The 25,345-nt window shown below is 30.9% G+C and overlaps 1 protein-coding gene across 1 annotated transcript; it reads right to left on the minus strand.

The window, feature by feature from the left end:
- Window positions 1-35: 35 nt before the first annotated feature.
- LOC124535233 (peroxidase) lies at window positions 36-25,345 on the minus strand. The gene is made up of 14 exons (XM_047111361.1): window positions 25,200-25,345; window positions 14,517-14,663; window positions 9,735-9,811; window positions 8,713-8,803; window positions 6,765-6,956; window positions 6,284-6,480; window positions 5,851-6,024; window positions 3,175-3,253; window positions 2,947-3,092; window positions 2,538-2,779; window positions 2,282-2,414; window positions 1,726-2,188; window positions 1,495-1,641; window positions 36-1,353 (listed from the first exon to the last, which is right to left on the minus strand). The coding sequence occupies exons 1-14, from the start codon at window positions 25,211-25,213 to the stop codon at window positions 1,215-1,217; spliced, it is 2,241 nt and encodes a 746-aa protein (XP_046967317.1). The 5' UTR covers window positions 25,214-25,345; the 3' UTR covers window positions 36-1,214.

Genomic DNA, 25,345 nt, shown 5'->3' on the forward strand with positions numbered 1-25,345 from the left:
GTAATATGTTTTATAAATAAAACGACAAAATTTTATTTCACATACTTTTATTTACAGCGTAACTTGTATTACTAGGCAATAATTACAACTAAATACGATTCTAAATATAAAATAAATAAAAGTTAACAAAGGATAAAGTTCGTATGAATATTATTTTTTTAAGAATATTAGGCAAAGTATTTAATTCTGATTACGAGCTTATAACAAAATATTAAACAAAAAGATTGTATAAGTAATCATACCAACTTTATTTAATAGTACCAGCCAGAAGGCAACACATAAAAAGAATATGAAATATGAATAAAAAACTTAAAATATTTACGAAACTACTTAGGATACGACTCTTTCATGTGTTGACTTGATATGTTATATAGAAAATTATATACAATACTATACTTAAAACTAGAAACTAAATAAAATGATCCACCTAGAATCTTACATGAAACTCTTATTATTGTTCTACAAAAATATGGCAATCATGCAAATGTGACTTTTTAATTTACACCTTTTACGCTATTTAAAGATATAATACTTTTTTAATAAACAGCTGTTTTAAAGATATATTTCTAATGCATATATTGTAATTTCCATCACTTTTACCATATCTTATCATGGACCATGTGAAAATATTTTTTTTAATGGGAAATAACTTTTCCAAAACAATTGTTCATCAATTTATGTCAATTTTTTATGTAATTATTATTTATTAGGACGCATGCACTCGCTCGCGCGCATGTATTGATCGTTTAAATAACAGAAAAAATAATGTTTATGAAAATATTGCTTTTGCAAATACAATCGGATAGCAATCATTTAGCAAACCATTTAGCACGTAACTAGGTATCTTAAGTAATTCTTTGGGATCCATGATAAAATTTGTAAATAAGATAAGCAAATGAAGTAAATAGTGTACATTACATTGATTGAACGCTTTGTTTATTAAAATCTATTGACTAAACGTGATCTACATACGTGATATATTTAACTAAAACCAGAATATAAATTCAACACTAAATACAAAAAAAATTAAATAACTACAAATCAAAGAAAATACAAACAAAGTCAAAGACAATAAAGACAACATAAATAAAATGAATTATAGCATGTTCTATTTACAAAGAGGCAAGTTTTGGAGCAATTAAATCTTTTATATTTGTCTTTATAAGCTTTGTAATCTGGATCTAATTTTATTGTTTTACTCAGTGCATGTGCAACTACTTCTTACCGTGAAACGGATTGTAGGAGAAACTACTTACGTATTCCTTAGCGCCTCCTAGAAAAGGCGCGGGCTCAGCCCATTTGCTGAAGTCCATTGACGGTATAATACCGCTTCTACAGGGAACTCGTGGATTTCTAAAAGCATTTCATGTTGAAGTTAATATAGGTACATTTAGTTTGGTTAATTATTTAGATATTAAAAGTATGAAAAAAATGTTCATATACGTTCTTATTAAATTACAAAAAGAGTAGGTGGTAGTTAAAAATGGAACTCACAATTCATGATCTGGCAACACCATGGGATAAAGTTGTACTGTATCAATAATATCTGTGTTGTCACATATAACACGAGCAAGGCGTGATTTTCTAATCTCTGCCATTTGTTCGTGGGTGAAGGATGAAGGTTGGTTGGGTAATTCGAACCTGAAATTAAAATACGATAAATATAAAAAATATAAACACACCCAGTAACAAAAATGTAATTCTTTAAAATTACTATCAACATACCAGAATCTATCTCCTCGTCTTGAATATGAAAATTGAGTAGCGATGATGCAAGCGAAAGTTGGTCCTAACATTGATCCAGGAAGAGGTCTTTCCGAAACACCGCCTGACCAAAGATCAACATCGATAGGATGTTCGAAGATCGACTCGTATTTATGAATAGTTTCATTAGACATAGAACCAAACAAGTCCTGGAAAGTGTCTGCCCCGGATAAACCACAGAATTTTCTGAACTCCATGTAGCCAGGGAGTCCAAATTCACGTCCTCTTTGCATGTTAAACGATACTAAATCCATTCCGAAACGGGCTCCGACTTTTTTAAAGAGATGATTTGTGACTTCCTGTGTGATTGAGTCGTCCATAGCTTGGGCAACTTGATTCATTAATCCCATAACATATTCATCGAGAACACCTGCTCTATATAAGTCGTATGGTCTGCGGATAAGATCTGACAATCTCTTCGATGCTGTAGACAAAACAAAAAAACATATATAGTTTTATAAAGAATAAAATAAATAAAATATTCCAAGTTTAATAATATAGTGTAAATGATACTAACCAATGAATTTATGAGCTTTAGACCATCTTTCGACAGCGGTAGGCAAAAGTGAGTGACCGAAACGGTAAGCAGCTGCAGCAAAAGATGCTATGACATCAGGATTCACTTCAGGATCATATCCATCCCAGTAACCCTATAAATTTAAAGTACATAATCATCAATCTTTAAATCTTTTTGTATAGTTAAAATAAATAAGTACATTAGGTATTTGGGAACTTCAATTCGACATGACATTAGTAATAAATTCGTCTCATACCTCTTTTTCAAGCACTAAACCGAATTTTTCCATTACGTCTTTTCCAAGCAAAATGGGTAAAAATTCATTATACGTTATGTGCTGTATTTCAGCAATGTTGATCCTTCTCGCTTCCTGGAACAAAGTCTCGTCGTCCCAGTGAGGGTTAACAGCTGCAAGAGCTTCTGCTACTCTGTTGTGTTCTCGGGCCATTAAAGTGTGCATCACAGTAAGTACCAGCTGTTCATTTACACGAATTTCACCTATAATTATATTTTTAGTTAGTAATTAATTAAGTAGCAATTTCTTGAATATTCAACAATAATTATAATACGTATTCCACTTATAATTATCTTTAACTTGTAGAGTGTTTAAACTTAAATTAAATTATATTCATTTGCTTTAATAATATTGGTTTCTTAAAACATACCAGCTTCAAAACAGTACATGTTTTTGTTGGGCCTAGTGCAACCTTCATCAGGAATATCAAGTTTGAGAGGCAGAAGATCTTTCAGGCCATATTCTTTAAATACAGGATTCATTCGAAGAAGTCCTCCATAGCCTGTACGTAGCTTCCTATAAATAAATACGTTTAAGTATATAAAACTGTACATGTATGCAAGTTTTTAATGTTAACTTTTCATTTTTGTTCAATTACCTTGCGAATTTTTCAGTAACACCATATACAGTATTTCCATCAATAGCTCCAGTTAAAGTGTTGAAGGGAATTCTTGAACCTGAAATATGTGATGATTATTAATTCTATACTTATATGAGAACGTTGCAGAGTTTGTATCATTGAATTTTTTAATCCCAAGGAGTACCGGGATCACGATACCGTGTATCCCTCCCTCCATTGGGATTAGTTATAACCTAATTCTACCTTCAAAATCGTCTGTTTAGTCATAAATGATTAAGATAAATCAGTACTGATGAAGTGTATGAAAGTAAGATATAATAATTATAACATTATAATTGAATTATGAAGGTCTATAAATATATATTCGTTACAGTAACTTTCAACGTAATTAGATTTTTTTTCAGTACAGTAAGGCCAAGTTCTGCAGGTTAGCTCGTTCACTACGTACTCAATTGTGGATTGGTAATACATGTGGTGAAGTTTAATACTCATACAAAATGTAGGCACACCGTCAAAAACCATGTAATTTCAATCTGAGTATTTTCTTAAACAAATTATATATAAATATATAAATAATTAAAAGAAAAAATAGTGCAGGTTGTCCAATTTTAGAGCAGCAACCAGTCTTCATGATTGCAGTCGTCTATCTCGAGTTAATTATTTTCAAAGTGTCTATAACTTTAAAAAAATATTTAAGTCATTTTAAAATATTAATAGCAATCAACTCAGCTACCTATAGTTTATATGTATTATTTATATTATAATACAAGAATTATTATTTACATAAAAATATGCAATCACTAGTACCAACAGTACATTAAAGTATAAAAGCTATATCAGCTTATTTTCTTTGACATGTTATAGAGATGGATAATATTATTAATAATAAACGCGACATTTATTAACAACATCCGAATTATTTCCAAAGTAGCAGTATGTTCGTATCTGACTTCGATAGAGTTCAATCATACGCAAAGATTAAAAAGAGAGAGGCCTGATACAGCGTTGTTTACGCGTGATATTTGCGGCCGGTATAATTTTTGCACTATATTATGCAAGGGAACACACGTAACGAACTACTTTCGCCTCTCACTCGGCAGATGCCCAGGTCACAAACCGGTCAAATTATAAACGTTAACTTGTATATAAAATTGAATGGAATAATTTTGTAATAATCGTGACAATGTTAGAAAAAAGAAAAATTGAAGTAACGCTCTCTATCAAAGTACAAGGATCGTAACAACGTATATTATGTAAAGGTTTGGTCGTCTTCAAGTGAATGCTCAAGTTTTGATGAAAGTTGTTATACATTTATTTTAAGACACAAATAATATACTATAAATAGCTATAAACATCCACCATGAATATCTTTCAAGCTCATATTTTAGTGAAAGTTCCGTCAAATATTGTTTTTGGTCTTGTGATAAAAAACACTAGCAACGTTGGACTCGATTGGACCTTCGAGCTAGAGTTTCCGTAGTTCCCCAACATTGTCATTGAAAATTGTTTTTTTTTTTTTAATTTATAAGACATATATTTAGACAATACAAGATAATGTGAAGTAGTGTATAAATGTATATAATGTATACGCTCATCTAATGGATAAAATTCAATAAATTACCAAAGTAGCCCAAATTTATTTTCTTGTTTTATAATAATAACTGTTTTTTTTTTATAATATAAATCGAACTTAATCCATACTCAGGTTCTCAGTAAATCGAAACTCTGATCTTCCAGTAACAATTGATTTTCCAGGCATAATTTATCATCACGTCAAATTTTCATTTCAATTGTTACAGTGAGGAAAATATTCGAAAATTATGAATTCATTTTAAAAGAACATCGCGATATTTACGATTTGCGATGTGTATTCATATTATCTGGACCAAGTTAATAATATATAATTTGTAGTTAATTTTCAAAACGAACTACTAGTCTATCATGTTTGGAACTGTTGCACCAAAAGTGTTTGTAATTGGTGTTACAGAACAATATAAGTGTCATGTGTCGGTATTGAGAACCTAGTTTTGTATGTAACGCAAGATACCGCAAGTGATCGATTGCTGTTTTGCGGTTGTATGAAACTTTTGAAATAGTATTTGTTTAGAAAACATGTGAAGTTATTAAGTTTTAAACTGGCAAAATAAATGATAAAGAAATGTGTAACAATGATAATTTGATTGATATTACTTATTTTAAATAGCGAATGAAGCGTGACTGATCTTGATTATACTATTTTAAGCATATAAGTAGGTATATGGTTTCTTTCCGACATTTGATATTTAAATATTTCATTTTTAAATAACATATAAGAATTTTGAAATTCTGCTTCGATAGTTGTCATATATCTTTTGTCGATATCAAAACAATCTTTTTATAAATATATTTATGTATATACTAGCTGTGCCCGCGACCTTGCACGCGTTTGAAATTAATAAAAATGTATTGTAGTTATGCCAGTTATGCCAGTGAAAGTCCCGTCAAAATCGGCCCAGTCGTACCAGAGATTAGCCGGAACAAATAGACAGACAGATAGACATACAAAAATTGTAAAAAATGTATTTTGGTACCGTGTATACATACATATGCATTGAATAAAAAAGGGCTATTTTAATATTAAAAACAGTCACTCTAATTTTATTATCTGTATAGATGTATGTTAGAAGATATTAAAAAAAAACATTTATATCTTACCTAGACGGCAGCCAGGTCTCGGTGAAGGGAAGCCTCTAACAAAGTCAATGCACTTGACGCCGAATAGACGGTAGAAGTAGTCATCATCAGGTACGCGGATTTCATTACAGTACGGGTGCTTGAGGTGAGGTGGTCGCTTACAGCACTCTTCAGGGTCATTACGGTGGATGGGGTCTAAATCATAATTGAGTATTACATTCATGGAAATTGAATACATTGATTTAGTGTTCTTAAACTGATTGCAAGTTTTGTAAATATTTCAGTTAAAAATTGGTACATGGTTTATACAAGAACATGCCAGCAAAACCATTCATCATAATACACTATAATTTTCTTTATGATCTATAATTATAAATATTTTATTCTTAGATAAATATAACAAATAAAAAAATAGGCGCAAGACAAATTAAATATTGTACATGTATCAACTTACCAAGTGGAGTTCCCGTAAGAGTGTAATCGTGGTCCATGAATTGTCCCCAAGCTATCACCATGACAGTACCAGCGTGATCGTGGAATCCGTCATCTGGGTGCATAGTGCGGGATACCACTCGTGACAATGGGAGATCTCTTCCAGTGTGCGATATACGAGGAGCATTGATACCGTCAGCGAAAAGTGGGCCAATCAACCTGAATAAATGCAAAGTTTATTATTGTATTTCCAAAACGTCAGTTTGAAATATTTGTCTGTTAAAATTGATCGAATTATAAAAGTTAATATAATTTCATTTGTTACCGTGTTGCCGAAAATAGATCAAAATTTTTGATTTGATTGCTATTTGTTTTATATGTAATCATATCTTCTACTAACATGCTCGTAATCATAAAAGAACCGTTGTGTTGTGTCTTCAATAAATATTATTTACATCGGCCGAAATGCAATAAATGAAACAAATGATAAACATTTTACATACCTTTGGAATGGAGCCATTGTTGCTCCCCATGTGGGATGCCTCAAGTTATTACAGAGTCCGTCTAATCGCCGATATTTACCGGCCCGGCATTCAACGTGTGAGAAAACGGGAGGACAAACTTCACGGATTAATGTCCGAGAGGTATCGATCAAGGGCAGGCCTTTTTCAACTTCTTCATATGTCAAACCATACCTTAAAAAAATGCAATTATATAAATGTCGTTTTTTAACTTTACATATTAAATAACCGAACATTTTATTTTAATTTACTTCATTATAGCTATGAAAGGAAATAAGCCTGTAAGGATCTAAAAGGTCAACAAAAAAAAGCAATAAAAATCGCTCTGATTTTAAATGTTAATCGGTTTAATCGATCATTACCAAAATTAAGTCAACTTATAGTTTTTAAAAAGACGGATACAGACATTAGCAACACTGACGGCGATACACAATTCTTAATGCATCATTAATAATTTACTTGCAGTTACAATGAAATGCCAAGGTTAATAATTTATGTTACACCTATACATTAACTGAACAAATAATTACTACCCGAAGTTATAATAACGCCTCTACAATGATAAGTTTATACATAACACTGTAAGTGAGTCTTTAGTTGGGCGTTAAATGTTTCTACGTTTAAAAGAACTTGTATAATTTGATATTTGCATAAATTATTTGCTTAGCTCATAACCGTATCCCGATAGGGTAAAAATGAAATGATCGATTCATTGCATTGGAATGAATCATGACACCGGATATACACATGTATTTAAGTAATGCTCTTAGTTGGGCATGAGTTTCTCATACATACGAGTTGTGGTTAGATGTTTTAGATACTTTTTTTTCATATGGTCCAAAATGAAATCGAAATGTAGTTCAAGGTCATTAGTGTCATATTACGTAATAAATTCCATTTTTAAGATTGAAATTTTTTAATGCGCAATGACATTTACCAATAGGTTACATATTAAATGACAAAATTCGTCATAAAGTTTGGTGCAATATTGTTTGCACAATTATTTTTATCTTCAATCTTAGTATAAGTATTCTATCACAAAGAACTCGTAGAACAGGTTATATTTTAAAAGAATGGTCCTTTGATATCAAAATATGAGACCCAGATATGTCAATCATAATATAGATCATTTTGATCATGCGCATGACCTGGATTTGTAGACAAAGTTACTGATGATAGCTGGCAATAGCTCAAGTACACATAAAAATACGAAATAAAGTACATTTCAAAGATATAAGTACACATATCAAAAATCTATTTCTTCGAGAATACAAGAAGTTTGTAAGGAAGTAAATAAGTATCATGAGTTATGGTGATTTATTTTGGATTACTTTGCGTAGATTCGTGAATTTGAGTGATAGTGGCAGCTCCAATGCCAATTCTATATCTTATTAACTAATTATGTACACCAAAGATATTTTCTACGTCGAATTCTTTTGTTCATTAGTTACGATTGACATATACTAATTAGTTGAAGTATATCTTGATCTTTTCCGTATTGATTATCTCATGGCCGTAAAAGATCTCACGTTTAAAACTAAAACTACAAAGACCAGCCTTGTGGTCAAATTTCGTATTAATCATTCAGCATCAACTATTTCTATTGAGCAGGATTTATTCAGAGCAACATCAGCAAGGCCAGTATTGTGGTTTTATACGTTGAAATGTCAAATCTAATCGAGTAACTTATAGTCTGGATTAAAAGTTTAATATCGTTCATTAATGTTGCCATTACATATTTATGTATTTTAAGTGTTAAGAAAAATTGAAAAAAGTTACATATTTTTTCATCTAATACTATAATGGTTTTATATAGTTGTTTGTGGGTAGAACAAGTTTAATATTTTTCCTTTACTCATAAATCTTACTCGTACTACTAATACGTCTTTTAAAGTTTTTTTCTTTAGGTATAAAAATAAACTATACTTACGTTCGTGCTAAACTAATAGAAATATCGAGAAGAAGTTCTCCAACACTAGCGAAGTCTTCAGCTTTCCAGTCACCCTTCGGCTGCGCTACCACTGCAATAAAAAACATCTTATTATTTAAGTAATTAATAAAAATAATGTAGTGGTAGGTATTTTATGACAAATATTTTAAATCACAGCTCTGGTTTTTGCTCTGGTTAGGATTATGCATGAATTTGTGTATTATGTTTCTTTATTTTTAAAAATGCTCAGTTATGGTTGATTTACTTAGAAACAAATATATGTGAGATTACCGAAACTAGTGCGGTTATACTTTGTAGTGAAGGTTACACGGTAATTGACAATCTTAATTTAAAAAAAAAACCAAAGCACTACTGTTATTTAAGGACAAAGAAAAATGGTAAATTATGAAAAAATTAAATGTTATCAGGCCAAACGTAATTATTTTTTAAGTATACGAATTTTGGCTTCGGTGAAAATGTTAAGTATGTACTTATAATAAGAGTAAATTATGATATAACTTGTCCTTGGTGGCCCTTAAGAAATTATTAAATTATTTTCATTCGAAATAACCCGAATTTCGTCGTTAAATGTTATTATAATTATGCAACATTTTTATTAATAAATGTAGTATTATACTGCATATTTGTTCCATATGTGATTTTAAGTATAATGATAAAGATTCTTAAATAAATACATAATATAACTCAACGGTAAAGTTTTTCTCAAATGTCGTACGTACAAGTTGATTCTTAATTGTAATGAGCAAAAAGAGGTTTCATAGAAGTCAAGAAGAGCATCCTGTTGACTACTACGGAAATTCAGTATATTATTACTATAGTACTAAATTATAAGTTCTTTTTTTAGATAAAACTATACTAAACTCAACGTACTAATATTCTGCAAACGATTTTTGCATTCACAGAAGAGACTACTGAACTGATTTGTTCTGAACTTCAATTTGTATCGATGCAATTCAAATGATTTATTTTGATATTGTTAATAAAATGTGATTATAACTTACGAATTCTGGATCTGGCGTCAAGGTAGGCTTGATTGATAGCTTCATATGTTATGCAAGTATGTTGACCATCATACGCGCTAAAAAAAATAAACGAATTAATTAATTTTATAAAAATCAATTTTGAATTAAGACTAGAAAAAAGAAATATATCGCCAATTTGTATAATTATCTGAATTTCACTATCGAAAGTTTTAATGTTTAATGTCCTCGCTTAATCGTATATAATTTTGATGTGATAGCTTCAGGGCTAACTGCAATTAACATTTTTATATTTACCTTTCGATGTTTTTATGTGTGCTACAATTAAATATATAATACCCATTGTTTCTTTATCGTCAATTTCAGAAATGATATACCCTTAGTCGTAATATAAAATAATTGCTCAAAATAAAATATACCTGTGTACATAATTTTTATTTTTATGCTAAAATATAAGTTTAGTAACCCTGATACAGGTGTATAGTGTAGGTATATAACAAAGAAATTTTGATTTTAATGAATTATTAAAAATATTTTTCGAGAGCATTCTGTGACCTATCCAAATAGGTATATGTTGTTATTATTTTTTAATTACGTACTATTGTAAAACGCCCTCCATATGAGGCCTATTCACACTTAAGCCTCACTATTTAAATTAATGTTAACAGATTTAATCTTAAATAATAGGCATTTTTTTTCTTCAGGCAATGCATCAAAGATAAGCTCTAGCCGTCCGACAATCAATAGCAATGAAGTTTCAATTATATGAATGAATTAGTTAAATATAGATTACACTTCTAATTCATTCATTCACTCATTCATTATCTCGTGAATATAGATTCACAAGATAATAAATTCCTAGTAAGGCATATAATTTGCCGCCCAATTTCGTAATTCGACATATCAATAATGTTTTCGTCTGCAGACAACCGCGCACGATGTATTAAGCAACCAGCAGCCGCTTGCAGATTCACGCTCACTTTCAAAAATCCTTTCGCTTACACGGTGTACCATTGCTCCCATCAATTGACCGGTTAACAGTTAACATTAGATACAGGAAGGCGTAATAGAGAGGCCATTGCGTGGCTCGTTACGTTAGACCATATCAAGGTATGAGATATATTAACACGTCGTCACTTCTTGTTAATTATATAAAAAGTTTGTAATAAATCTTAATAACTATACGGGTACTTAACATTGCGTTACGTAAATAATATTTAAGAAAATAAAGTTAGTCTTGTTTATAAGAAATGGAAAAACACCATTCATATCACCTTCGAATTTTAATTAATATATTCAAACTTATTTCTTTATATTTATAGTCATACAATAGTACCATTTTTTATTAGTCTATGTAAGAATATTATGTGTATATATAGATAGTAAATACCATTATTATTATTTTATTTATAATAAGGTATTGTTCCAAAAAGTTTATAACATAATTTGAACCAAAAACCGATATTGTTATTAAGAGAAGAAAGCATTAATTATTCGCTGAACCTGGAAATCAGGTAACAGCGCTAAATCCCTTTAGTGAAAAATATTGATTGACATGTAAAAATAAAATTAAAAACAAAACAATCTAAAAACAACAAGATCAGCATAAAATTCATTGCATGTAACCGTCATAAAGATTAATGTTATTTGTCCTAATTTTGAATAAAAATGTAAGTAGCAAACTATGTAAATATGTTTCATTCGCAAATACGTGTGCAGTCTGTATTGATTAAACGGAACACGGCAAATAGAAAACTGGTGATGTCGATTAGGATTCGCTAACCAGTCGTTTCCTATGTAAGGCCATGACAATGGGATTGGTTTACAAGTCAACGCTACAAAACGGCCCAACTATGTTACACAATTGTGCCCAAGTTTTTTAATAAAGCTTACAACTATTGAGAGGAATATTGCAATAAGTATCGCTTTAGCACAAAACCGTGTTATCTTTAAATGTTTGAATCATTAATAAATTTATCATAATTTGTCATTCGAATATGTCGATGTAAAAACGTGCTGTATTCTCGGAACGAAAAAATTTCCACTACGTAGATATAATTACACTATCTGTAATTATACAACATATAACATAAATCTAATGAAATTTATCTTTGGCATCTAATCAAAATCTACAAAATATTAACATATATAATCTGTTTCCAAAATTGGTAATAAAACTACCATTATTATTGGTGATTTCGTAAAATACACACATGTACGATATATGAATTTTATTGTAGTTACGAGAAACGTCAGACACAACGAAGCACGAGCACAAACACTTCACCTTGCTTCTTTTTATCTAAAGTAGAGACACCGGGCCAAGAAATCATTTCCTATTAAGGAGACTTGAGTTTGTTCCACCATGCGGATCCACTGCATTATAACATTATTATCCGGATTGGTGGGATGTATATAGACTTCAAATATTTTCCTATACTTACAGGTTCCCTAACGTTATGTCTTTTCTTACTGTGCATGAAATTTATTTCATGGTACGGCTTTAGTCAATACCGTCTGGGTAGTACGCTTATCACATACATTAACATTTTTTTGTGATGGAAAGTATTCTAGCTACAGACCCAAAGGGCATAACTTTATAGTTTCAATCTTGATGTTACGTATGGTTTATATTTATTACAGTGCCCTTGTTGATTTGTCCACTTAATTTTTCTAGTATGCCTACCTGCTTTAAATTTAAAAGAAAAAGTACAAAACACGTGAAGTCAGTGATTACCGTTCGGAATACAATCCGGGATATTTATTAAGAATCACGTGCGTCATTCACTAAGCCTTCTCATCGGCTCGGAGCACAAAAACATCATAAATATCGGTGATGTTTTATTCAAATATAAATACGATCCGGCAAACAAGTTGTTCTATGTCTAATGTGCATCTAACGGTGCGGCCCTCTCATGGCGTTTGTCCACACGACCGACATTATTCCTGGTCAATGGTGAGGTATTTCACAACGACGATAATCGAATATACCGTTCGTGGACCCACTAGGTATCTCGAATTTAACGGTAGATTTTGTTTATATATAATTTATGCAAGAAGTTTATAAAATAAAACGTTTTTTACGTCTACTTTCTAGCCATTATATCAACCGCACCTTGTCAATTTTTCCATAAACTCGCCCACCGGTTTCGTATAAATAGTAACAGCGTAGGAAGAAATAAATAATCATTAAATTGTTTTTTTTTTATCGATAAAAAAAATAATTTAAATTAAATCAAAAGTGTGTTTTACACTTGCGTTACAAAAGCAATCCATACGTTAATTTCAATAAACGTTATTTATAGTTTAATGTATTCATCGTAACAGCAATATTTACGTAAGTGTCTAGTCTTAGATCGACGTCTAGACTCGTGAGAATCCTAGCTACCTGGACAGATCTTTCTCAACCAAAAACTAGGGCTTTTCTCATGTCATAAAATATAACAATTGTATCATAACTCATCTGATTGGCAACTTAAAAATCTAATTAAACTTGTAACAGCACCGCTTCCTTATTTTTTAATTAAATATTTTTATATCATATTAAAATTTAAAAGTACAAAATGCATCATGATTATTTATGGTTAAAGTGGGAATATGAAATCGAGTGGAAAGTTTTATTAATTAAATTGATTACGATACGCATTTAACAACAATTACCTTAATTTAATATTATTACAACTCTTAACTTTTGTAAAAAATATCTCTTTGTAGCGAGATGTGTATGTTAACATGTTATATTTGTCATAAGCGGTAAAACAAATCATAACTGTGTTATTATATTTGCATGATTTTTAAGACTCGAACATCGGATCGATGACCGTTGACAAACAACAGAGATGATTATGATTTTACTGTTGAACCAAAATAAAGATATACAATAAATTTAAAAAATGATCAAATACCTGAGTATTATATATTCAGTATATAAAAGCTCAGTTAACTGCTTTAGAATTTATGGGTACAATTAGAGTTTCAAGGTCGAATTAAAATAGGTCAGAACTTATATTTTAATTTTACCATGCTATTTAATTCACACAATGTTTTTTTTGACAATTTAACATTGAGTTTAAGAAAAGAAAAAAAATGCCAAAATTTTGTGCGAAAAGAGTACTTAGTGAGATGTTTAGGCAATATTTTGAAAAATAATGTTTATTTTTGTTTGTTTATTATTCAAAACAATTAAAATTAAAAAAAAAGTGTAAAACACGTTTTCATTTGCATAATTATACACTTATTTACATAAATATACATATTTCAAACAGTCATAAATTTAAATGTTCGTTGCATAATTCAATTAATTGTCTTTAATAGTTTTATCATAATATTAATGTAAGCTTTACATACAGATAATCAAAACGTGAACGAGTTCATTGTGAGATAAAGAAAGTAATAGTAAGCAATGTTAGAGAAGTATGTCAAGTTTGTAGTGTATATGATGCAAGAGTGCATAAAATGTATCCCACGCTCCTTCTGACTTGACGACATTGGATCAACATTCGATCAGATATTTGGTCAGTAATCTTTGAATAATCAAATTGTTATAATCATGTCTTGTTAGAATATCTGATATAAATGACACATACTAACTATTAGGTCGTTAAGCTTTTCTTATTATGTTTTTAGATTAACTAATTGAATACATTACAACATACGGATACATTTTACAATGTTATGTACTATAATGTGTTAAATGAAGTCAAATTGTTGTATACACATTTCTAGACTAATTAAGTTGATAGCTATTTCATTTTTTTATCCAAGTGTGAAGATTTTATATAATTGAAATTATGGTATACTTACAAGTTTCCTTTTAGAAGATTCAAACTGTAGTCATAAGCGGAAGAACGGCCGGGCCCAGTGAGATAAAGCGCACAGTCATCGTCGGCCGGTGCAGTGAGTGGCGTCAGAGATGTGGCGTACACTATGCACAGCGCTACTAAGAGCACTCTGAAATAAAAAAAATATCTATGTATTTTATTCTTGCATTTTATATTAAAAATATTATTGAACAAATTAATATTGCTTACAATAATTAACTTTTATATAAGGAGTTATAAGATTAACGGCAAATGTAAATTTTCGATGTCTTATATAAAACCTTTTTAAGATAATCTCATTGGAAAGATTAAGTGTGTTGAAATCGATAACGTTAACCTTTTTATGAAATGTTGTTGAATAGATAACAATTATAAGTCTGAACTGTTTTCATTTCGTATTTTCGCAACCATTTCGTATGTTTAAGGTAATAAATTCCTACAATTTGCTTTAGTCTTTGTGTGGTCAAGAAATACGAGTGGGTGTGTCTATTTCGCAAGATTATTTACCGAATGCTCGTTAACGTATCAGCCAATTGATTTGGAATATACACATATTGCTACTTATTATGATATAAAATAAAATAGTATTTTGTGACAGTAAAACCGCATATATGTTGATTTAAATCTTAATTAAATATTGCTCGCAAAACGTATGATCGAGGTCAATTGGGCTTCTGCTTAGTAATAAACTTGGATTATTAGATGTTGTAAATTTGCTAGGTTTTGTTTTAAACAAGATTAAATTTTTCAATGTTAATATTGCTTCATAATAATGAGTTGTTAATTAAATAATAAAGATAACAGAAAATAAAATTAGATGGATGTTGAGTATATCATTATAATAACAAATTATACAATAAAAAAGATAAAAGAAAGCTAAACAGATAAGTCATTATAATGTATGATATTTCCATGATTAGTTTTCAAATGCAGGGTGCAGCCATAACATGCATATGCATATTTTCGATTACATCGAAAATTATTCTGAACATTTCTAAATGGAGTTGTGCGCAAATAGTTTGCAACAAACTATACTTAACGAGAATAGCATCATTATCTTCTGTAATGATACACGTAATTATTACAAAACGTGCGCTATTTTATAATATAATTGGATATGAGTTAAAAGTAGAGCAAGTGATTTTTTAATTGATTATAAATGTTTTCAAACAATCCATATTTAATAATCTGAATAGATATTCATTTGTAACAACTTACTAGTAACTAGCGAATCCGGCTTCGCCCGGGTGCAATACTAATACTAAATATACTACATAATTTGTTTATTTACGACATCACATTAGAAACTTCTAAAATTATCAGTGTATCTTTACTGTATTATTACTACCTTATGTACAAAAACCTTCCCCTTGAATCGCTCTATCTATTAAAAAACCGCATCATGATCGTTACGTAGTTTTAAAGATCTATGCGTACATAGGGACAGACAGCAGTAAGTGACTTTGTTTTATACTATGTAATGATTTAGCCTGTAAGAACTTATATGGGTGCCTTAAAATATTGATTAATTTTTAAACAGGCAAATTTACTTTGCATTTAATATTGTAGCTAATCCGTACGTGGTACTTGGTCGTAATAACAATCTAGTTTATTAATTCAATAGAGGAAATGAATACGTCGATAAATAAACGCACCTAATAGAAAAACTGGTAAGCAAGTGTTGTCATTTAGTTTCCTCATAGGGTTTTTGCTACGGGACATATTCCACAAATGGTTCAAAGCAAGTTTAATATATCAATTGCAAAAGTTACTTTTACACGCCATTAGCTGGCTAGAGCGAGTTATTTTAAAAGTTAAAACATTTACTGGCAAATTTCATTAATACGAAAATTATCAATACTTATATCATAAATACGATATAACTCTTTTTGATTAAACCATTAAACCAAATTTGACGAAATTTAGTATAGAGAACACTTGAACTTAAAGATGGACATAGGCTTTCTAAAACTTGACAACTAACAAATTTTTTTTACTATTCTTTACAATGAAATCTCTTAATTTTGTGACAAAATTGGTAATGGCGTGTATATAAAATAAAAATATTTCCACGTGAGTTACAAATCGATTGTTACTTTTGTCTGGATTAACTACCACAATGCCAATGACTATTACTACGCCTGCCTTAATAGGTATTAATCGGCATTTCGTTTCGATTAAAAAAAAAATAAGAATTATTAATTATGTGTAGAGTGAAATGTGTGGGCAAGGGCAAGAAGTAGTTAGCACGAGCTTGATGGCATCTTGGTAAGTAGGTACTACATATTAGTTATTCGACCACCATATCAATACTCTATATTTCGGTGTGATACCAGGTGTATAAAAGGCATAACTTTAATTTAACGAGTGTCAACGACTGGTTAACATTTCAATGATGTCTATGGTCAGCAATGACCACCTACTTACATAAATAGTTACTGCTGGCAGAAAAAAGAAACATAAATAAAAAACACTAATTGAATTTGTAGGTTTGTTTAATTAATAAAAATCAAGTAATCAAAAATATGTTACGTATTATAGATACGCGAGGTCCACAATTATGAGAGCAGGATACGTTAATCGTTACTGTGAGTATGCTTAACATCAATTTCCGTTAGAACATAACTCGACGACCTCGGCTTTAGAATGTCATCAGTAATAATTTCAACCTTTCACGTAGTTAATTAATTTTTTCACATACTTTAATTTATCGATTAATTTAATTGGCTACTTTAGAAGAAAAAAAAAAAACAGAAATTTTAAAGTTAAAAAGTACCAGTTCGTAATTTTTTTTAATCGTATTAGTATCAATATAATGATTAAAATATTTGTTTCTATGTGCGATGTTAAATAATTGTAGTGCTGTAGTTTATTTATTCGGACACAATCTATGAAATTCTTAATAGTAATCAATCACGACAGCATGTTTTTTATACCTCATATTGCCTTTATTCGCGTTTTATACCAATACTAAAAAGTCTAATAAAATGTATAGAACTCTAAGCTCCGTAAAAATATACTAGCAACAGGTCCCGGCTTCGCACGGAAGCAAATAAAAAAAAGATATGCTATAAATTTTAATTATATTCATAAACCTCAACGCCCAGGAATAATGTAGCTTCGTACCAATAAAATAATAGAGCATTTGTTCGGGGGAATACCCCTTACATACAAACAAAAAAACTTTACTTCTTTATAAGCTTCGTATAGATATCTGTAACGTTTTTTGTATGATCGGAACGGATATTTATAAACATAAATATTTATCATCTACAAATATTTCATGTCAGTTTGTTTTTGTTTAGTGGGTTTGTATTTAAACAAGGTTGTACAACATGCAGCATTACATGCACTCGAATACTTAATAATAACAGAAATATTTGTTGCACCTATTTAAGAAAACATGTAGCAGTGTCGAAACATATTAACTATTACGGTTACGATTGGCCAACGCGAGTCTATTAAATATGTTTGTTCTTAGTAAACTAAATAATTTATTAATATACAGTGGCGGCCTTAGGGGGTGGCGAACAGGGCAATCGCCCGGGGCCTCGCGCATGAAGGGGCCTCGCGCGAGGCGAGGCCCCTTCATGCGCCAAAGAAATAAATTTACTTACTATATTTTTATTTATTTAAGACTTTTAATTTTGTTCCTGATTTTGTGTATGAAGGAAACGATGACATTATCTCGGTGCTGAAATACATAATAGAAAACAAATAATAATGTAAACTGAAGTTTACCCCACTATCGAAATAGTTCTGCGAAATAGTTCTGTTTCTGAGTGACTGTACCCGTATAGAGATACTAACCACGCCGGAAGAGAGGTCTATAAATTTGCAATATCTTATGGCCTCTCCCAGCTCGTCCACGAACCCACTCGTATTCCAGGTATCGTGGGCCACACTGAGTATTGCCTAGACCTTCTGCTGACAACCGATCCCGACAGATATTCGGTTTCCGTTTCACCACCACTCGGGACATCGGATCATTGTGTGGTAAAATCTGTGTTACACAATGTGTGTGTGTGTACTCGCCTCTTGACACTAGCCCCAAAGGCACTAAGCGAGTGTGGAGATACAAGTTGGCGGATTGGGACGAGATGCGTCACTTTTTCGCTTCTTATTGTTGGAAACAGGTCTGTTTTTCTTCTAAAGATCCATCGTGCTGCGCAGATGCTGCCTCCAGTGTGACTTATCAAGCTATGGAGTATTTTATTAATTTTGCTGAAGTATCCCTAGAGACCAAAGCTCGCCCTTAGTATAATGCTGAATGTCTCTCAGCTGAAAAGCGTAAGCATGAAGCCTATATGTCTTGGGTTGATGCTCGTAAAAGCAAAGCATTGGAAAGTCTAAGAAGAAAACATACAACGCAGCTACTAAATATTGTAAAAAAGCGATAAGAAAAGCTCATTTTGACCACATTAGCCGTATAGGGGGAAAGTTAGCTTCTTTTCCCTCAGCGGTTGAGAAAAACTTCTGTCGCTCTTCGCTGCCTCCTCTCCGCAAACCTGACAGATCCCTGGCCCACACCGCTAACGAGAAAGCAAATTTATTTGCCAATCTCTTCGCGGAGTATTTTCGTCTGGACAGCAATGGCAAGCGTCCACCTCAGTTACCTCCGTTTGGTCCTAAAATGAACGCCGTTAAAATACACCAAAAAGAGCTCTGTGACTAGATATGTGATTTCCTGAGGGAACGATCGATTCGAGTTGTCTTGGATGGCTCTTCTTCCGATCTAATGGCAATCAATGCTGGGGTAATTCAGGGATCTGTTCTCTCTGCTACCTTGTTTCTGCTGCACATAAACGATCTTCTAACACCCGGTATTATTAGCTACGCCGATGACAGCACTGTAGTTGAGAGGTACATGTCCAACCCGCGAGCCAGTCCAGATTAAATACGGTCCTTGAGAGAGTCCATGATTGAACGGGTAAACGTGACTTTGCAGTGGGTGACGCCAATCTTGTCCATTTCAACCCCTCCAAAACACAAGCGTGTCTTTTCTCCGCAAAAAAGAGTAACTTCGATTTAACACCCACCTTCGAAGGTGTACCCTTACCGATCACAGACCATCTAGGGCTTGTAGGTATTACCATCACCTCTAACCTCAACTTTGGCCAACAAATCGAGTCTATGGCACAAGCGGCATCCAAGAAAATTTCAATCCTTTCAAAAGTTCGGCGGTACTTCAGCTCTGAACAGCTGCTTAATCTTTACACTGCACAAGTTCGATCATACATGGAGTACTGCAGTCATCTCTGGTGCAGCCAAATATCATCTGGAAGCATTGGACTCAGTTGACCGAAGAGCCCGTAGGTTAATTAACGACAAAAAGCTCTCAAATAGCAGACTGCACACCCTTGAGCATCGTCGCCGAGTGGCCAGCTTATCGGGTTTTTATAGGATGCACTTTGGAGAGTGCTCGAGTGCTCGAGTGCTTCAAAAAGAGCCTTTCTTTTTGAACTGATAGAACCATCTCCATTCCTTTATCGGACAACTAGGCGCAGACAAAAGTTTCATCCATTCATTGTTGACATACCCAAAAGTCGAACTAAACGATTTGTCAGCTCGTTTTTGGTAAGAGTCGCTAAGATTTGGAACGACCTGCCTGCGTCTATTTTTTCCTGATAAATTGAACTCCGGAGCCTTTAAGAGTAGAGTGAACAGGTTTCTTTTGGATGGGCGTGTACCATCTTCGTCTTCATCTACACTTTCCATCAGGTGAGATGGAAGACAAACGCCTATTCCATATAAATATGTAAAAAAAAGATCATTGCCACAACACCTGTTACGGTTGCGTCTGCTGAAAGGAGTTTTTCGAGGCTCAAAATTTTTAAAACATATTTAAGAAATTCAATGACACAAGATCGACTTTCAGCTCTTGCTGTTCTGTAAATCGAAAATGACGTAGCTTATTCGTTAGATTATTGTGCTCTAATTGAAGATTTTAGTCTTAGTGAAAGCCGCAAACATTAATTGTAATATTTATCAGTGGCTAACATCTTTGTATTTCTTAATTTTGTAAATCTCTCAATGTAAGTAAAATATTTTAAAACTCAACATTTATTTATTATTACAACTTTAGCATTTCTTACCAAACAAAACGATTACCTATCAAAAAACCAGACCAACTTTCGCATCACATAGGTAGGTACTTTTTCGTAGGCCAAAGGGCCTCGCAAAGACCTATCGCCCTGAGCCTCGCAATGGGTAAGGCCGCCGCTGTTAATATATTCATAATAACAATATTTTCCCACTTCTGTTTTGCAATTATTATAATAAGTAAAAAGTAAAGTCTGTAAATATAGGAGAGATAGCCACCGGGGTATTCCATCGAGCTCTTTAATGCTGAGTAGTGGATGAATGCATGAAGACTTTTAATCATAGAACAAGATTTGAATTATTAGCATTAAAAAAATATATTGGCGCTTGTTCTCCGACAAGAACCCATAATGGAGCTTCAATATAAGCTATTGTTCGTCATTATGTTATATTTAAAAAAAGAAAAAAATATTATTATTTTATTTTTAATTATTACCATAGATATCTTTTTTTATTTTATTTCATGCTATGATTATATTCAAATACGCATATGCTGTTGGATATGGTATATTAAAGAATCAAAATCCGTAAAACATGTTATAACAATTTGATTGGGCAAAGGTTAAACAATTTGATGAGCTAGTCGATTTACGAAATTGCCTTTCCATCTTCCTTTCGAATTTTATAAATATTACGTATACTTTGGCAACTAATAAACGCTTGTTAAAATAAATGATTTCGAAAGCAAATCTACACAGATTATGATACGAATAGGTAATTAAGGCTGAGGATTTTGTGTTAGAAGATAATTATTATTTTGATTCATCATGAAAAGTTTAATGTTAAATTGCCTTATTAACTACATATATATGTACTTTTATTTATTGGGTACTTTTTCTGGAAGAGATATTGAAATAATATACGTATAAATTTCAGATTTTTTACTGTTTATATGTAGTTTGAATACTTTAAACGTTGCTATATTATTTTATTATTAAAAAATATTTTATCGAAGTGTACAAAATCGAATATTATGTTCTATTGCATATCGATATATGTAATATATTTATGAGTTATATTTGCTTTAATACTAGTCCTCATTTCAAGATTTTCTCTTTAAAAGTTTCACTGCGTCTATTTCACACAACTCATTCACTACTTGTCTTAATCCTAGACATTTAGTTGAGCGGTTGATATGAGCAAGAGTAATTATTGCTCGAATGGACTTGATTACACTTTCTTTAGGCTTTTCACGTTGATTGTTTAATAAGTTCTTGTCATGCCTACATCACGATATTCATGTTAATAATTTCTGTGTTGCTTTCATTATAATTTAAAGTTTTAATTAATTATAATTGAACTAAGTTGATTCATTTTATTTAAATTATCGTAAGTTTCGTGAAAAGATTACATGAACACATTTTATAGTTGTTATAACTTCTAGTTTATGGTAATTAAAATTGTTATGGGTCAGTAATTTAAGGTCAGGCTTAATTTCGGCAATGGCTTATACTATGTTTATTTTTTTTAAATTAAATGTCATGTTAGGTTTATAAAAAGGTGCTTATTAAATTTAACTTTAGTCAAAGGATTTATTGAGCGCTTTAATGCTTAAGTTCAAGTATAGTAATCCGATTACTGGTAGAAAAAGATTGCTATCGACCATAACGGATCACTGCAGTCTGCACTATGTTATCCACTTATCTAACTAGCCTTACCCACATATGTGGAATATTTGAGATGTGATAGTCTTACGTTACAATTATTTTGAAACTAACCTTGCACCAGTGCCGGCCTTGGAATATGTACGTAACACATTGAAATCTATTCGTAAGATGTTTAATTATAAACAACGTTACTTTCATAATCAAAATTAATGATCTTTTTTTTTGTTCGAATTTGGAAATATATTTTTTAATATTAATATAATTAATTGGTACTGGGTCCGTCAATCGCGAATGGGTTCTTTGAACAATAAAAATGACTATCAATTTTATATATACAAATATTATAGATGTGAAAGTAACTCTGTCTGTCTGTCTGTCGCCCTTTTATTTTATGTGTTTATGATTTTAATTAAATTTGGTGTGATGTAAACTTAAACACCAGGGAAGGACATAGGCTTTTTGTTTAACACATGACATCCTCAGAACGCGAGCAAGAGCCGCGGGCGACAACTAGATAAAAATAATACAATACAAAATATATTATACTTGTTCTTGGAGTGTTTGCTCAGAAATCTGATAAGTTAGAAATGGGTGGAATTCATTAATCTTAGTTACGCAAACGCAATACATAAACAGAAAATATCAAATGAGTCTAATAAATTGAGTGTGGTCCGATCAAATGTCATCCATCATTCATATCTAATATTTCTGCAAAATGTTTTACTTGAACTGAATCAAAATTATTTATTTATATTTGATCTAGAATCAAATTAATAATTTCAACTTATAATAATATATATAAAACAAAACATTTTGAATATAACATTAATAATAATTCACAAGACAATGAATATATATTTTATTCTACGTGCTGTATATTTATAATTTTCTAACGCACGCTTAGATCATAGAAAAGTTCTAATTCTGTACTGGTTATTGTTAAAACCTGTTTGAAAGTTTCTAAATTTCTTTTATAACATAAAATATATATCTTCTATAGATTAATCTTCAATTGTAAAAGTAAATGCGACTTGATTCTCTTTTAATAACAGTTGAAACATAATTTTATAAAAGCTACTGCTCACGTCAAGTGATCATATCATAATTGATTATGTCATTTTAATGGACCAGCGAAAAAGGTTACATGGGATAATAAAATGTATGCTGTTAGCGAATAGAGTCTAAAGTTGAATGTATATTTAATTCACACCTTTGACCCGAGACCAAGTACACTTTCGCTACCATAAAAGCATCTTAGATAATTCTGTTTTTATGTTACTGTTTCTTGTTCACGACTTCGGACCGGAATATGTAATACCTATCTTGCTGTTGTTATAACAAAATGGTAGATTCGAGATTAGGTTTATTAGAGAATGATTTAATTGTGAACCATAATTCATGTTGATTTTATTGTTATTTACAAGTTGTTTTTAATTTATATTCGAAAACGATGTGTAAATTGTATGTTATGAGAACGTCTATTATCTTTAAGTACGTGTTAATAACGTAATTGTTAAAACATCTAAGTGTGCTTAGATACGGAATTTATGTTCAAATATCGGAACAATATCACTTATGATAAAAACAAATGTGCAAAATGTTTTCCCTGATTATATTTCATGTAGTATTTTTAATAGATCGCCTATATTTTGAAACAAAACAAACTTTGTGTAGATTTTAAAAAATAAATTCAGTGTTAATATTCTATTGTAATTAATTAAATAAGTTGTAAAAATGATGCTTATTTGCACACAGTTAACTTCAGATATTCTCACGTATAAAAAACGAACAATAGATCTTCGTAAGAGTTATCTTGTCTGTACCTTTCTTTTTTACTTTACTGAGTTGATATTATATTTACACATATAAACCTCGTATTAAATGTGATAATTAAAATAAATCAATTTCTATTAGATTCCAAATAAATTCCGGTATATATTTTGTAAATTTTAATAGTTTAAATTAAATTATACCGTATTTTTATATAAAACAAAATATATAACATTTAAATCCCTAGTAATTTTCGTATATTTCGTTTTCGACGTTTAACATGAAAACTTACCTTTTAAGTGTATAAGTAAAAGTTACAAAATTTTATTACATCCGTATTGTATTCAAATATAGTCATATTTGTAAATTTAATAAATGTGTAATTTAAATGAGTACATAAAATTGAAAATAATTACACAACCCATGTGTTCGTTTGAAAGCAAGAAAGCATTACTTGCAGAGAAATTCTGATTCTTTGTTAAGAATGTTCTAGATCTCCTGTCAGCAGTCAAACAATAAGGTCAGATGTCATCAAATGTTTGTAAATAAATGAATAAATCAAAGTATATATTTTGTCACTAATAAATATATTATAATTAATTATTCAAAGGCGTCGCAATATATCAGAATATCTTTACAATTTTGCGTTTCGGCATTTTCTACCCTTACTGCATGTAGCAACATCCCATATAAAGATTATTCCCGTTCCTAAGAATTTTACAAACTGACCCTTGAGTATATACGATCTATTACTATTATACTGGTTATTTCAGACTTTTTAATTGTGACATAAGCTAAAAGGCGGGAACACAACGTCAACGGCTTCAAATTAACGATACATATTTATATAAATTTAATTAAAATGCTGAAATATTCATCGTGCATATATATCTAGCATAGTAAATGAGACTATATAAAGTTAAAAATATGCATATAAATGCTACGTTGTAGGCGACTCGTAGCCGCTACGCTCATATTATAGATTTCAACGCACTTCTAAGGGACAAAACTAAATATTATATAATTGTGTTGTAGACTCAATACACAACGCATAATTAATCATATATAATATTATAAATATAAAGAAATAAAAACATGAAATTAATGAAATAATAATAATATTATGTATTCGATATTATTATATGTTCTTAATATCTAAATTAATTAATAAAGAGTAATATGTTTACCTCGAAAACATCATGAACTGAAATCACAGCACTAATAGTTAATAGTTTCTGTTATTAACACTATCACGAGCACACTCAGTTTCTACCGGTCATTATCAATATAATAAAATATAGGCGTGCTGCCTGTGCAGCGTCGCTGATAACAC

The sequence above is a fragment of the Vanessa cardui genome, chromosome 14 (assembly GCF_905220365.1).
Source record: "Vanessa cardui chromosome 14, ilVanCard2.1, whole genome shotgun sequence".
Taxonomy (NCBI): Eukaryota; Metazoa; Arthropoda; class Insecta; order Lepidoptera; family Nymphalidae; genus Vanessa; species Vanessa cardui.

Bases quoted from the DNA above. Each gene is read 5' to 3' on its own strand.
- LOC124535233 (XM_047111361.1), bottom strand. The intron at 3,254-5,850 runs GTAAGATATAAA...CACATATTTCAG, and splicing joins GAGACCTGGCTGCCGTCTAG to GTTCAAGAATTCCCTTCAAC. The intron at 3,093-3,174 runs GTAATTGAACAA...ATTTATTTATAG, and splicing joins GTTACTGAAAAATTCGCAAG to GAAGCTACGTACAGGCTATG.